The sequence below is a fragment of the Fusarium proliferatum genome (genome assembly GCF_900067095.1).
Source record: "Fusarium proliferatum ET1 genome assembly, contig: FPRO_scaffold007, whole genome shotgun sequence".
In the NCBI taxonomy this organism is placed as follows: Eukaryota; Fungi; Ascomycota; class Sordariomycetes; order Hypocreales; family Nectriaceae; genus Fusarium; species Fusarium proliferatum.
Window position 1 is genome coordinate 2,111,453 of NW_022194796.1, and position 16,222 is coordinate 2,127,674.

General features: G+C 49.3%; 4 protein-coding genes across 4 annotated transcripts; 2 read left to right on the forward strand and 2 right to left on the reverse strand.

The window, feature by feature from the left end:
- Window positions 1-715: 715 nt before the first annotated feature.
- On the forward strand, window positions 716-1,785 carry FPRO_07475 (uncharacterized protein; the record flags this gene model as incomplete). Its single annotated transcript, XM_031234464.1, has 2 exons — window positions 716-1,620; window positions 1,671-1,785. 2 exons carry the CDS (start codon window positions 716-718, stop codon window positions 1,783-1,785), a joined length of 1,020 nt encoding a protein of 339 aa, XP_031084199.1.
- A 1,018-nt stretch (window positions 1,786-2,803) lies between these two features.
- On the reverse strand, window positions 2,804-3,244 carry FPRO_07474 (uncharacterized protein; the record flags this gene model as incomplete). Its single annotated transcript, XM_031234465.1, has 1 exon — window positions 2,804-3,244. One exon carries the CDS (start codon window positions 3,242-3,244, stop codon window positions 2,804-2,806), a length of 441 nt encoding a protein of 146 aa, XP_031084200.1.
- A 1,201-nt stretch (window positions 3,245-4,445) lies between these two features.
- Window positions 4,446-7,221, forward strand: FPRO_07473 (uncharacterized protein; the record flags this gene model as incomplete). Its single annotated transcript, XM_031234466.1, has 3 exons — window positions 4,446-4,565; window positions 4,662-6,968; window positions 7,018-7,221. The coding sequence occupies 3 exons, from the start codon at window positions 4,446-4,448 to the stop codon at window positions 7,219-7,221; spliced, it is 2,631 nt and encodes an 876-aa protein (XP_031084201.1).
- A 454-nt stretch (window positions 7,222-7,675) lies between these two features.
- On the reverse strand, window positions 7,676-15,144 carry FPRO_07472 (non-ribosomal peptide synthetase; the record flags this gene model as incomplete). The annotated part of the gene is made up of 2 exons (XM_031234467.1): window positions 7,676-12,586; window positions 12,634-15,144. The coding sequence occupies 2 exons, from the start codon at window positions 15,142-15,144 to the stop codon at window positions 7,676-7,678; spliced, it is 7,422 nt and encodes a 2,473-aa protein (XP_031084202.1).
- Window positions 15,145-16,222: the final 1,078 nt, after the last annotated feature.

Sequence of the window (16,222 nt, forward strand, 5' to 3'; positions counted from 1 at the left end):
TTATTTTGACACCGTATCTCAAGGTCCGGTGTTTTCTTGCTCCCTAAGGCCAAGACCACGATTGTTTTCCTATTTCGGTTAGAGCACAGGGCTTAGCGTCGGGTTGGCGATTGAGCTTAAGACCGATCGTTGGCTACTGATTCGAACAGAATAATAAAGTCACCTTTGCCACAGAAAATAGCATTCTGCTGCAGTCTGTATTTAGTCTGCATGTCGCCCTAATGTTCGTCCGAGATGCATCTGCCCCGCCTCCTCTATCGTACTCAACAAGCCAACGGTCTCGGGCATTGGGGGCCTGTCCGAACGTCGAATAGGGATGCAGACAAGTTCAAAGAGGCCCGCAAATGCAATGCTTCTTTCGATCCTTCCAGAGATAAACTCTTGACATGCAATATATTGCTTTCCCAAAGCGGTTCCCAATCTGTCTTTGCCGTAGAGATGTTGTCGTCAACGGTGGCTTGTAATACCACTCCAGACTTCATAGAGTTGAGAACTGTTTCCCTTTTTCGGTTTATTCGCGAATATGTGCTTTATCTCCATGTTGTCAAATTTAGTTGTAAAAGACATAAAAGAGATAAATGTCCACACCTTTCGATCATGCTCAGAACATCACAAACACAATCATCAGCTCTTACAATAACAAGACTACAATACCAACCAACTATTATTAGCTCTGACCATCCTTCCCCCACAATCCACATTCGATATCTACACAATGGCTCCCAAGTCTCTTGAACTCACCCCAGACGACTATCGCTTCTTCCGCTCCCAAACCACCAAGCCCGTCCCCATCCCCAAGGACATCTCCCTCTCCGACAGCACCATCATCATTACCGGCGCAAACACCGGTCTTGGCTATGGCGCTGCAGAGCAGTTTCTCGCAATGAACCTCAAGCGTCTCATCATCGCCGTCCGAAGTATCTCCAAGGGTGAAGCCGCCGCAGCAACCCTCCGCGCCAAGTATCCCAACGCCGAGATCCTTGTCTGGCAGGTCGATATGAACACATACAAGAGCGTTCAAGACTTTGCGAAAAAGTGCGAGACGCTTGATCGTATTGATCTTGTCATTCTCAACGCCGGTATACAAATGACAAAGTTCGAACTTAGTCCTGAGGGCCATGAGGTTTCTTTCCAGGTCAACTATCTCTCTACCGTTCTTCTCGCGACACTGCTTCTTCCTATACTCAAGCAGAAGGCTCCAGCAGGTCAACCAGGGCATCTTACAATCGTCAACTCGGGCACAGCTCTGATGGCCGATTTCCCCAATGCCAAAGACGAAAACGTCATGGAGTTCTTCGACAAGGAGGCTTTCTTCACCGGCGGTGTGAATCCCCTTCCTACATATTCTAGAACCAAAGCCCTCGCACACTTTTGGATCGTCAAGTTGGTTGAGCGCGTCAAAGCCGAGGATGTGATCGTCAACCTCGTTGACCCAGGTCTAGTTGGCGGAACTAGCCTAACACGAGGTCAGGGAAACATCATCATTCAATACATCTTTGCTTTCGTCAACTGGATCGCTGCTCGGAACATCAAGAACGGAGCTAGTACATTCGTGCAAGCCGGTGTTGTCATGGGCAAGGAGACCCATGGTTCTTATATCATGGATTGGAGGATTCACCAGTAAGTTCACCGATTCAATCCAGATGGCGTCAGTCACTAACGATTGATAGTTATACCAAGTTCTTGTACACACAAGAGGGCAAAGCCTTTGCGGACAAGGTCTGGTATGAGACGAACAAGCTTCTGTCCTTTGCCAACGTCGACGGTATCTTGAACTCGCTTTGAGAAGCGATGCATCTTTTGAAGCAGTTCTACGGGTTTTATCATCTTGTTGGGTATGAGCGGGACTGGGCGTATGGGAATATAGACGGATAGACTAATAATTAATCTCCTTGCTTTGTTAGCACCTTTAAGTATAAACCAAAGATAAATGCCAAACTACAAGCGCATAAACTATTCCAGACCAGGTTTTCTTAGTGACCTAATTCGAGTTTATTCCTGAAACGGAATACAACCACCTTCTTCGACATGAGCATTGTTCTCTGCTGCCATATGCAGAACCCCCATCGGAGAGCTTAGACTACTTACATGATGTTGACAGATATCGTGACTGCACTATCTGAGGACTCATGGATAAATTCGACTTTACTCTTGGAATTCCAGGTCAAGTCGCATTTTCTATCTGACTGAGGAAAGGCTCATCTTTATCACGTATAATCTGTTATACTGCCACGCATCTAATGATGAGCGGTGCGCACAGCGTGATAGAGCCAAACACTATCTAGACTATGTAACTCATACCGGGATTATACAGAACAGTCCATTCAAATAAGAGTTCTCTGACATCAAATAGAAATGCGTTTGACACAAGCTTATTCTTAGTCTTCTGACCCTTTGTGTGATTGATGGTGTCGTGAAGCGTGCAAGTGGTTGAGTGATGTGAAGTCGGACAAAGCTACCCACCCTATACTACATGAGTCAGCTCAATGCTGATCTGTCGACACACACTAAAAGATCTACAACCAGGTCTTGGATGACTATCGCCAAGAATACTGTCATGTCAGTCGGCATGGCCTTGCCTTGGTGTGCCGTTGTCGTACAGTATGTATCATCCCATGGGCGTACATACGATGCAGCTCGTACCTCACATTGAATCCTACCCCACAAATCAATTACGACAGTTGTGAACAAACAAACAAACAATTTGAATTGAAGAGTCGTGCCGAGACCCGTGTTCTTTTTGAAGTTGTTGATGATCAGTGCGAAGAGACCAATGAGGAGCAAGGGACATGTTTCGTTGATGTTACAAGTGGAAAGGAAACTGTAGATTTCGCTGAGGTGGCTTGATGCCGGGTAATCGGCGTGAGAAGGGGACAATCACTGTGAGAGCTGGAACTGGAGAAAGTGAGAGGACAGCGCCGAGACGAAACAGGCCGGTAGCCGTGCCGTCAGTTCCGAGGAGGTACATACCCGACATCTTTAACCACGACACAACAACAGCATAAGCTCGAAGAACTGTGCATTGATGAAGACGGGATATCATCAATTGAATCTCTGAATCTCCGAAATAATAGATTATCTCAGATTGATCCTCTTCAGTCATCATCAACGGAGTGGCCGTGTAGTTTGCAGGTGGTGGTGGTGGTGGCTGTTCCACTTTGACGATAGCGCCAAGACATGGAGAAGGGGACCAACCAGGAGCCAAGGGGTAGTGACTGATTCCTCCCGCCTCATTCGCAGCCATTGCCAAGTCTGTCTTGTCTTGTCTTGTCTTTCAAGAGCAAGGAATAGAATGGACACAGTGGACAGTCAGTAGAGCCAAGACTGAAATATAGTGAGTATGTAGAGTACGGATAGAGAGACCAGAGACACTGCCCAGCTGCTTGATGATCCAGCTCAAGGTACCTGCCTATATCTCTCACAGAGTGATACTCGGCAAGTATCTTCTGCCGTCTTTGCCGTTGGGTTGCTTGCTTTTGGACTACGGCTCCCTAGTTCCGAGCCCGAGCCTTTTTTTGGGGGTTCTTTGCAAGCCCAAGCCCCCCGGCTCGTGTCTCTCTAGACCAATCAGATCCCATCTACACTCTCCCAATGCTCCACCGAAAATCCTGACCTGCCCTGTCTTGCGTCTGTTCTGTCCAGGTCCCGCCACAGACCAGTCCACTCACTCCCCTAACGCTCCCCGTGTCTTCTCACTGTACTCCGTAACTCTCTTCCACTTCAGGGCCCTTGCTTCTGCTGTGCGTTAGTCCAATTGCTTTGCGAATCTCGTCCATCCCGTCATTTCCATTTTGCTCACTCTCCCTCACGCTTGACTTGGCTCTTTGCCGGACTCCGATCTTCTCCTCCTCTCTTCTTCGTCACCTCTTTCGTACCCTTCACAGGCTCGCTCTCTCTTCTCCTCATCCTGGGCTCGGCTTCGCTCCGCCTTTTGCATACTCTGCTGGGTCTTTCATTTCCCCTTCCTTTTCGCGATACCTGCCAGCTGAGAGAGAGTTATCTACCGACGGCAGCGCCACGCGTACCTTGTTCCACTCATCTAGACTCGACTCGACTCTCGATCCGACCACCCACGCAACGTGCCTACGCTAGAATACCTGCTTTTTTACCACTCACTTCAAACTGTGGTAAACCTACTCAATACCGGCTCCCCCCGTTCTCCTTCACCCGCGAGCCTTGTTCCGTCGCGCCATCTCGTCACTGTTTCGTTTGTAAACCGCTACAATCGCCCCAATAGCACCATCACGAACACCTGGAGTTCCTTGACACGATTTGAATTAACGCATCTACGTTTGTCGCTTGGCCATCATCATCGCCTCAGTCAATTCTTCCGTTCGCGCAATCGACTAAAGACGCATAAAGAGCGACCCCAGGTCGAGGGACTTTGGTACGGCTACTGAGATTGGTGGAATTCAAGATCCATTGCCGAAAGGAGGCCTTTGGCCATGGCCGACAACGAAAAGAGGGTTTCCACAGGAGTGGCTCAAGAGATTCCTCTTGACCCATTGCCTCCGGTTCAGCACCAGCACAATGTCGCCAGCGATTCATCATCCGAGTTTGATGAGGTGAGTCTAGTTACATTGCCTTGCTTTGCGCTTCTTGCTTCATTTGGACCCGAACACACTGCGGATCAATTAGACTGACACATAGGACCTCAACAGTCTTTCTCCTACGATCAGGATGACATGCCCGACTTTCAAACAACCGAGCAGGACCTTCACGTCACCGAAGATGACCTACTCGAGGCTCGCGAATTGGCCTCAAAGTACACACTAGAAGATGTGCGCCACATAATGGCTCGCGTTTATCGCATCCACGAGAAGGATCCCAACTTTCCGCTCGTAGTTATTCAGAAGATCAAGGCCTTCCTCGAGAACGATGAACTCTTTACAAATCCCGAGAAGCACGAGAGTCTGGTGCAGGAGATGAAACTCGAGGCTGCTCTCATCACAAATAATAGCCCTTACGCCGAGGTTCGGGCCGTCGTCGAGAACAAGGATGATACTTCCATCCCTTCATCAACCATTCGAAGTTGGACGATCGGTCTCGTCTTTTCAATGCTTCTTGCTTTTACCAACCAGCTTTTCGATATTCGCCAACCTGCCATTCGCATCATGGCCAATGTCGCTCAGCTGCTCTCATATCCAATTGGCAAGGGTTTCGAGAGGTGGCTTCCTGACTATGGCATCACTCTCTTCGGTGTGCGCCATTCCCTCAACCCAGGTCCCTTTTCCAAGAAAGAGCATATGCTTATTACCATCATGGCCAACGTCGCGTATAACACTCCCTATACCAACTTGATCATCTGGGTTCAGTATCTGCCCCAGTACTTCAACCAGCCATATGCTTCACACTTCGCCTACCAGATCTTGATCGCCCTGAGCACCAACTTTATCGGGTATGGAATGGCTGGTGTTTGCCGTCGCTTCCTCGTTTATCCCTCGTACTGCGTTTGGCCTGCGTCTTTGGTTACTATTGCGCTCAACTCGGCTTTCCATACCGACAACAACTCGGCGGTACAGGGTCCCTTTGGCAAGATCTGGCGCGTTTCTCGTATCAAGTTCTTTTATGTCATGTTCGGTGCTATGTTTGTCTGGTTCTGGTTCCCCAACTATATTTGGACCTCGCTCTCCAACTTCAGCTGGATGTCCTGGATCGATCCCTATAACCGTGACCTCAACACAATCACCGGTTTCAACAACGGTCTTGGCATCAACCCATTCCCAACCTGGGATTGGAACGTTCTCCTCTGGGATTCTGCCGACCCGCTCATGGTTCCTTTCTTCAGTACTTTTAACCGATTTGTCGGCGCCTTCATCTCCATGTGGGTGGTACTCGGCCTCTGGTACTCTAACATCTACAACACTGGATATCTCCCCATCAACACCAACCGTGTCTACGATCGCTGGGGCGAGCTGTACAACGTCACTCGAGCTATCAACGACCGAGGACTTTTCGATGCCAAGAAGTACGCCGACTACTCTCCTCCCTTCTTGGGCGCTGGAAATGTTGTCATCTACATCTTCTTCTTCGGTATTTACACTTCGACCCTTACCTATGCTCTACTGTTCCATCGACGCGAAATCGTTACCGGCTTCAAGGGTCTCTTCAACAGCATGAGGAGGAAGTCAAAGCGCGCTGAGGAGGTTCACGATCTCGATGTTCACACTCGTCTCATGAAGGCTTACCGTGAAGTTCCCGAGTGGTGGTACATGGTTTGCCTTGTTTGCGCTATTGCATTCGGTATTTCTGGTATTGCTGGCTGGGACACCCACACTTCACCAGGTGTCATCTTCTACGGTCTTGCACTTTGCCTTGTGTTCGTCATTCCCGTCGGCATCATCAAGGCCATGACTGGTATCGAGGTCACTCTGACAGTTCTTGCCGAGTTTATTGGAGGTTCTTTCGTTGAGGGCAATGCCCTGGCTATGAACTACTTCAAGTCTTTCGGCTACGTTACCTGCGCCCACGCTGTCATGTTCTCCAACGATCTTAAGCTTGCTCACTACGTCAAGATTCCTCCTCGACACACCTTCTTCGCTCAGATCATCGCTACTTTCATCAGCACCTTTGTCTGCGTCGGCGTCCTCAACTTCCAGATGACCCAGATCGAAGGAGTCTGTACCGAGGATGCCCGTTGGAAGATGACTTGCCCCAGTGTCAACACCTTCTTTACCGCTTCAGTTCTCTGGGGTACTGTTGGGCCTAGCAAAATCTTTGGAAAGGACGGTCTCTACACTGAGGTCTTGATCGGGTTCCCTCTCGGTGTCGTGGTTGTTCTGGCTGTTTGGGCTATCAACAAGAGGTTCCCCAACTGGACCTGGACACGACAGATTCACCCTGTGGCTATCATGTACGGAGGTATTGTTTGGGCACCTTACAATATGTCGTACGTCTGGCCCTCGGTGCCTATTGCGTACTTTTCCTGGATTTATCTCAAGTCGCGCTACCTCGGCTTGTGGTCTAAAGTAAGTTCCTCCTCACTAGAGCTTCTGAAACCAACACTAACAACAGCAGTACAACTTCGTGCTCTCTGCAGCCTGGTCCTGCGGTATCGCCATTGCAGGCATCATCATCTTCTTCTCCCTCCAGCTTGAAGGCACCGAGTTCAACTGGTGGGGCAACACAGTTGGCTACGTGGGATGCGAGGACGACGCCTGTCCCCTTCAACCCCTCGAGGGCACTGATTACTTCGGTCCTCGGGAGGGTGAATTCCACTAGCCGCCTCGACTGGGGGCATCACGATGAGATGATTTGGCGCAATGTATATGGGATTTGAGCGTGCGTTTATTTGTATTGGGTCATTTTTGAATTACCTGGAAGATTTATATACCCCGGTTGCATTGACATAGAGATTGTCTGTTGGGACAGATATTGTATAAAAAACCAAGAGGTTGTAGTTGAGGACAAGTTGTTTGCAAGTTTTGGTGTTTGGCATGTGATATAGTGAAGCCGGGGATTAGCATTGAAGTAAGCTGAATCAGTTCGTTCAAAGTTTGCAGTTTGGGCTCATTTACTCGTACAGCCATGGGTGTTTACAAGCGAGTTGGAGTTGGTTCAATGGGTATCCTTCATTATTATCTACATATTACCAAAACTAAGAAATAAGACATCATGATCATTATCCATCAGCCTCGATAGGCATAGCACAACATAAGAAATCACAATGAGTGCATCATCTCGGTGATCTGTTTCCAAATGGTGACCGTCCTCGCATCGGCAGTTCAAACATACTTCCCCATGTCGACACCCTCCGTCCTGGACTCACTGGGCTGACAGGACTCATCAGACTCCCCTCTTCAGCTGTTCTCCACGATGATCCTCCGCTACTTCGTCTATCACCGAGAACAGGGCCACCGTCAAGTTCATACATTGGCCCGCTTGGACTAACGGGTGTATCCGAGGACCCAATTTCAGGTATGACAATCGTTGGGATGGGCGAAAGGACTTGAACGGGTGCTTCCGGTACTGTCTCCGGGATAACAGGAACAGGCTCATCGTCCGAATGCGCTGTTGAGGGACGCTTGTTCTTGATCCAGCTGCTCTTCAGACTTAACATGCTATTTCTGTTCTTGAGATTTCGCAGCCCGTTGCGAAGTGCTGTTGTCGTTGAGCGCTCAGGACCGGACTTCGACTTTGGACGGAGTAAAGATCCAGAGTCTGACTTGGGAGGGAGGAGACGTGTTACGAGCTCGAGTTGGGAGTGCATGCTTGGATGGGCGAGGACGTCTTCTAGTGTGATGCTGACGGGGAGAACGTTGTTGAGTTCAGCTGTGAGAGAGTGTGCGGGAAGAATGCAGCCTGAGATAGCGTAGAATGGTGTCGTGGGGATTTTATCCTTTGGGATGCTTGTGGAAGAGGGTTTTATGACCTTGTCCCAGGCCTTGACGATAGAGACTTGAAGATCCTTTCGTTGAGATGCATCAAGTGATTCAACGGGCGGCCCTTGAGGGGGTTGCTTCGCAGGTAAAGGGATCTGCCTTTGTGATCTCGAAATCTCATCTGACGAGTGAATCATCGGCTGATGAATCGTCTCAGGGTGCGTGATAGTCTCCCACGCTGCGACAAGCAAACTCAAGCAAGTCTGCACAAACGCAGCAGTAACTCGCTCCTCGGAGTACTTGATCTCCAGAACAACACGGTCATTCGCCTCAATGCTCGACCTTATAAAAAGATCTGGAAAGTCTCTCGTCCACGCTTCCACCATCTTATACGTAAAAGTCGCACCGTCGATGTTCATCGTCGACGAACCATCGTGCGGACCGGGGGTATGATGCTGTACAACGGTGCTGAAGCGTGTGCAGGCGCGCCAGTTTGTGCATTTGTTGACGAGTTCTTGAAACCCGAATGTTTCGAAGCGAGAGTGGGATTGGCGCTGGAGTTGGATGCAGTTCATGAGATCGAGGGGTGTGCTGTGACTAGAAGGGAATTGAACCCGTACAGGGAGGATGTTTGCCATGGGACCGACGATATCGGGGGTTGACGTGTGGATTACTTCGCCGAAGAGAACGTCGTGGGAGGATGAGAGTGTTGAGAGGACGATGGCCCATGATGCTTTGAGCGCTGCGTCGGGAGTCATGCCATAGGAGGATAGATGGCCCAGAGACGTTGTATGCTTGACCGTTCGAATCTCGGATAGAGACGCTGGAGCGACGGGGCGTGTATGAGCGATGATTTTTGTCATCTTTGCGTTTTCAAGTTGAACATTCCAGTATTCTAGACCTTGGGCACGCGTTACTCGTGAAGCGCGCGTGTAGTCAAGATACGAAGATCTCGGTACATCAGTCGTGTCGTCTCCTTCGTAGAGAGAAGTAAGTTCGTGAACGAGTAAATGAGCGGCTACATCGTCGATCTGAGACGAACTCAGACGAATAACCAAGCAGCCTTGTTGTTCTGCATTTAGGAATGTAAAGCTCGTAATAGGAGTTGTTGGGTCAAAACGGAGAGATTGATGCTCCTTGATGAGATTCTGCGTGACTTCCTCAAGAGAGCCTGTACTGCACGAGATGATCGAGAATGGGGGCTTGAAAGAAGCGCAGTGGACTTGATAGACCGTGTGAAGGTGCGAGATGAATGCTACGTTGAGAATAGCGTGCATGTCGCTCAGGCCTTTACAAGCTGTTTCGAGACGCGCTGTATCAATGGGGCCGTTGAAACGAAGGGCAAGACATATTATATCTGCGCGGTTTGGAAACATTCCTAGTTCGAGAGCACGGATTTGTTGGGAGGACGCTTCGGCGAAGTCGAGAACATCAGGGGAAGAAACTCCAAGCTGCGGTGCGATAACTTCCTTGACGAATTTTGTGTCGATCTTCCTCGCGACCTGTTTTCGTGCTGAGGGCTCTTTCGTGGAGGACTCAGCAGAGCGACATATCTCGGTAAGTGTACGTTCGCTCAGGAGATCAGATAACGAGATGTAAACACCGCTTTTACGAGCTGTGATGACGAGATGAGCAGCGAGGTATTTGTTCCCGCCGACTGATGAGAAAGTACTTGAGCCTTTGACGGCGGAGACTGAAATACCAAGGGTGTTTGCCCACATCTCTCGCATGGCTTCTTCAGGACCTGTGAGGGGAAGAGGTTTCTGCGAGAGAGTTACACGTTGGATTTCTCCTGGGTTAGGAACGTGCGACATGAGCAGAACATCGTGGGTCGAGAGATTAGCGACGCTGCGCTGGAGTTTTCGCCGGTTGACTTTTAGAGACGTTGACATGGGAAACGCTCGAACGGGGATAAAGACTGCGGGTATCGAGTGCCGTGGAAGACGGGGTGTATTGGACGTTGGGTTCTCAAGGGATGCTTCAAACATCTTCTTAGCAATGTACGTCCTCTCTCTAGTCTCAGGGGTGAGGTTGTGAAGATTCTCGTTGGGTTGCATAGCGTGACCGAATTGAAGAAACGCAGCTAGCAGAGGACCCGTGTCGCGCATGGTAATGGAGTCAACGACTACATCGATTCCTTGGCCTAGACAACGGCGCATGAGTTGCTCGACTTGCGCGACGTCGACCATTAGACCGCCGACTCTGACCTCGTCGCGAACGCTGGAAATGAATTGGACGTTTCCATCGTCGAGATAGCGAACACGATGTCCAGTTTTGAGATATTGAGGTCTTTGTCGATCACCATCTAATTCAGGGGCAACAAGAGGCCTATCCAGTGCAAAACGATGCGGCGTGACGAGAGGACTGTCGATGGCCAATTCACCGATCGCACCGACAGGCATGAGCTTCTTGTGATTATCAGGATTGAGAACCCAGAAACGACCTGTTACTGGTGGTGTTATGACGTCTAAACTGTTATCCTTTTCAACTTCGGTTACTGAAATACCGAGGGGGCAAATATCCGGTGCGCCGTACGCAAGAAGAATATCATGATCCTCTAGCCACGGCATGTATGTATCAGGGTCGAGTTTTCTCGTTCGAAAGCACAGCGTTCGTAAACTCGGCACTGAATCTGGATGGATGCTCCTTGCGATAAGACTAGTCATGTACGACCACGTAACATCCATTCGAGCCATAGCGCTAGCGATGTCGTTGCTTCGTTCTTCCGCGGAGGGAATACAGACACAACCGCCGTGAACTAAAGTTCCAAGAATTTCCACCAGGGAGATATCGACGTTGAAGGCTGAGAGTTGAAGAACGCGGCTCTCGCTGTTGAGTTTCAGCGCCGGCCCTTGGGCGAAGAACGCAGAGAGGAGTGAAGCATGCGTGAAGAAAATACTCCTCGATTTCTTGGGCGTGACAAAAACACACGCTGCATGGTCGGGACTTGCTTCCTGTCCCATCGTCGAAAGATACGGGGTAAGCATCGCAAAGAATGTATCATTAACGATGACGAGATTAATCGCCAACGAACTCAAATCCTTCCAAGCCGTCTCGGTCGCCAGAACGATATGAGGATTGAGGTAGTCAATAGTCGACTTGACTGTACTAGCATCCTGCGAATCCAACGCTGCGAAACTAGCACCGGCTGAAAGAACAGCGAGGATTATGACAGGCGCCCAATGGCTCTTTTCGAGAACGACGGGGACTATAGTTCCAGGTCCGACGCCGAGATTGACGAGGTATGTTTTCAGTCGTGACACGAGCGTTGAGAGTTGGGCGTATGTTATGTCGCCATCCCAGGAACAGACAGCTTCTGCGTCGGGACGAACAAGACTATGTTGAAGGATGATATCATGAAGACAGGATGAGATTTTTTGAGATTGCGTGGTCCAGTCTTGGACGACGAGTTGGGCGTAGTCACGATCTGTAAGAAGATCTGTCTCCACGATGAGTTTTTGAGGCGTCGTGAGGATTTGCGTCAAGGCGGAGTGAAAACTATTCATAACGCTCTGGATATGAGAAGTAGAAAGATTTCGAGATGTAAAGTTGACATGTAACCGATCGTTGATGAACATAAGCGTAAGCGACACATCACAATCCGTCTTGCGCCCAGACGTCAAAGGCGCTGTTATCAACTCATCGCCAGCAACGAGATTATTCTCCTCATGGAAGTAAAGACACGTATTAAACAACCTCTTATCCTTGAGCCCCAACGCATGCTGAACTTCAGACATGGTGAGATTATCATGCTTCCTCGCATTAGCATACCCCTCACCCACGACAGCAAGACACTGTCCCAGAGAAGCAGGAGGCGGCATCTCGACATAACACGGCAAAATCGTAGCAAAACTCCCGACGAGCTCTTCAATCCCACAGAGGAGCTGTTCATCGCGCGCAGAGAATTGACACCCAAAAGTAACAGCGTCCATGCCTACAAAGGCACGTAGGACGAGAGCCCAGGCAAGTTGGAAGACAGCTTGGGCGTGGACTTGGTTCTGTTGGCAGAACATGCGCATCTGCATGGTAGGGATGTCGAGATCAAAGGGGGTGGTGTGGAATGTATCCTTTGTGTTTGTTGAGAGCGGTGGGAAGATACATGGTCTTGCGTAGGATAGACTCGTTTTCCATACTTTGAGACTATACGCTGTGTCGACGGAGGCTATTTGGTGGAGATATGTGTTGTGAAGCGATGAGTTGTCTTGCGGATCTTGACCGGAGTATACACGGCTTAGCTCAGTTACTAAGAGGTGAAGACTCGGTAACTATCACCGTTAATGCCTTACTTGTCGGTATGAGAATGGGGACTTACATCGCAGAGTGCCTGGCTAGCATCAAGCCGCACCACCATTCTCTCAGGATTATAACACACCGAGAGTCGATGTCTCGGCTCACCAAACCCCATATTCAACCCTGGCAAGGTGCCAATCGCATCTCTCGGGTCTATCGTCTCAATGAATAAAATATTCGGTGAGATCTTCTTGAGCACAACTTGATCAAACAAACCCTCTCTCGAAACAGCATCGATGAAAATACTCCGTAGAGCAGGTGTGTTTGCAACAATGACCTCCCACGCTTCACATAATCTCGTAACGTCAATGATGTGACTCAAGCCTGTGAGTTCATAAGAAACGTGGACGTGGAAGCATTCGTTGTTTTGCGATTGTGCGATGAGGAGTTCTTGCTGGGCTGGTGTGATGGGCTGTATCGTCTCGATGTCCTTGATGTTGATCCTTCGATCTGATGTGAGGCGCTCAAGAGCTTGATACGATGATTGGATCAGAGGTATGTCGGAGAGTGTGAGTTGTGGTTCGTGAGATTCGAGTTTTATGATGGCTTCCAGGAGTTGATACTCAAAGACTTGAATCCACGTCTGGATCTTGTCCTGGAATTTGCAGGTTTTGTTGTACACCACATCGATCTGACCTCCAGAGCTATCCATCATCGCTGAGACTTCAAACAAAGCGATTCTTCCAACGTCGGATCCAGCGGAGGATTTAAAATGATATTGGCCAGGTATGGCGATAGGTTCCAACAATCCGTTCTTTCGTTGAAGTTGTTTCGGGGTGTCGATTGTGTTGAAGATGATTTCGAGGGGGATGTTCATCGCTGCGCCTTGCGATGAAGAAAACTCAGAATTGAAGAATGGAACGCCTGATCTTGGAATACTCCTTCTTGTATCCTTGATCAAAGTAATGACCCCGATCAAATCCGTGTCTGGATTAACAGACACGCCCATGGGACATAGCGAGGCGAACCATCCAACCGTTTCCAATATGTTGAAATCGCCCTCTGAAGCATCCCGTCCATTTTCCTGCTTCCACAACGTCGGAAGCACTCTATCAGGAAAGACCTGACAGAACGAAAGGAGTAACGCAGCGAGTATGACATCTGCCGAATCCGTTCTCAAGACCTGCGCTGACGATTGCTCCAGAGAATACGCCTGTTCCGCAGTGAGTTGAAACGACAAGCGATCCGAGTTTCCGTATGTATTCTCTTGCTGGCCCAAGTCCCAATACTCTAGATCCGCAGAGAAGACATCAAACGGAAGCGTCGGCTCAAACAACCTCTGCTCCATCTCGTGGCCCTGAGATTCAATCCACCGCTCAAACGAGACACTACCCTCGGACAAAAGCGTGCCTTTTTGCAGCAACTCTTCCAAATCGCTGAGAATAATCCTCCATGATAATGAATCGAGGATGAGTTGGTGCGCCGCGAGATATAGCATCTGCTTGTCCTGGTTATGGATGTACATTGCCGCAAAAACCGGTCCATCCAATGGATCAATCGCTTCTTCGGTTTCGTTGATGAGCGTGAGTATCTCATCCTCACCAACATCAACGTGGTGGGAAAGAATGTAGGAATTCGTGCCTTTGGGAGTAACACACTGCATCCACTCATCGCCCTTGACGAATCGTGCTCTGAGCATTTCATGCCTAGCGACGATGGCTTCAACCGCAGCGTCCACATCAGCTGGTTCCGCACCGCCTTTCACCCTAACCATGAGCCCTTTCGTCCACCTCTCACCCTCACTCCCATTCTCAACAGCGGCCAGATAAATCCGCTGTATCGCACTCATCGGAAACACCTCCAGATCCTCACTCCCCACCCTGCCCGCCTCCCTCGTCACCACCCGTCGTCGCGTAGGAATCTGAAGCTTCATGACTTCCTTGTAGGTAATCTCGTCCATGTTCTGCACCCATGTTTGCGCGCCACGTTTGTCGCTGTCAAAGTCAAAGTCGGTGGGAATCCATATCTGGGGCTGCTGCACGGCCATGCGAAGTGAAGAAATCTCGTCCCTAACAGAGTCGATAGGTAGAGATTTACTAGAGGTACAGCCGATCTTAATAAGAGCAACGAGTTGCCCGTCGAATGGGCCTGCTCTGGGCCAGACCATGCACACGCTGCTGACGCTGGGAAATGACTGCAGTAAGCTCTCCAAATTAGGGTCCACTGCTGAGCTTTCCCCTGCAGCCCTACCACTGATAACCCCCCTAACAACACTTGCGCTGGAGGACGAAGAATAAGACTCTACCGAGTCAGACCTAACGTTGGATTTCGGGGTGCATCTTGTCTGAAGCTCGGCTAGCGTTTGACACGCCATTATGTCGTCGCTTTTGATGTCGAAGCCTTTGCTTTGACATGTCTGACGGACGAGTTCCGCTGCTTCCTCATCGCCGCCTAGTTCGGTGAATGAATCAAAGAGAAGAATGTCGTTGAGCGATATTGACAATGTTGAAGCTATCGCTTCTATGAGTTGGTCTGGTGAGTCGTGGGAGAAGTCGGTAATGAGCCTTGATAGGCTTGGTCTTGTGGGAGACATTGTATTGAACTGATGGTATTGTCAAAAGACATCAGCAATTCAAGATGCGATCCTCGAGTTATTCTATTCTTCCTCTCCTCTTGTTTTATGCGCAGTCTTCTATGACATGCCCTCCATCCTCAAACATCCCAAATCTTGAATCCTGTATCCAACTCACAGCCCCCAAAATATCCTTTGTACAAGCTACCCCCGACCCAGCCCAGTTCGAGGAGGTGGCATAAGTACCCGCTACTCAAGGCCACAGCGAATCGAGACCGTGATCAATACTCCATCACCACGCCATGACGTGCCGCAATGCGCGTCTGCTCCTATTTACTTGGCCTTGACAATCATCGAGATTGAGAGCCCAAACTTAGACAAGAGAATTGAGTTGTTTCAAGTTGACAGATTAAAATACTGATGTCCTCTGATCTTCACGACGATGTTACTCTTGCATTATTAACACGGCTGATACCCTCGGGCCTCTCTCAACTCCAAACTTTGTTAGAGCTCGTCATAGCACACTCGTATTGAAGGATCAACCCCCAAATCTACTATCGCAAGTTTTCCCCTTTTACTCTCTATCAACCGCTGTACATACATAGTTTGGCCCCCTCACATCTGCAAGTCTTACACTCTGACCTGATACCCCCAAGTTAACCGACACCTTATACCTATAATTATCAAATCCCTACTCCTTACCTTAGCGAAAAGGAAGAAAAAAAAAGAGAACTTTGGTCCAGATCTGCAGGGCGAACTTACCGAGATTAAACAACTTATCATTAAGCTTTTCCCTAAACACCCTGTCCCTTTCATCCTGTCTCCTCTCCCGCTCTAAACATAAAACAAACTAACAAACCCTCATCCCCATGCCCCGAGATCAACAAAGAACAAATTCATTATTTAAATACGGAGGACGGTTTCCCTTTTAAACAAGGACTTCCCGTGTTTCCGAGACGGGAGTGTCCTCGGTTACAAGCGAGATAAGGCTATAAGCGAGATGAGCTGGGGCCGTTTTAGTGCTCACGCTTCAAGGCCACGGACCCCGTCATATCCAAGCGCCTGAGGGCTCAGCTATGATTCAGGGGATGCAATCCTA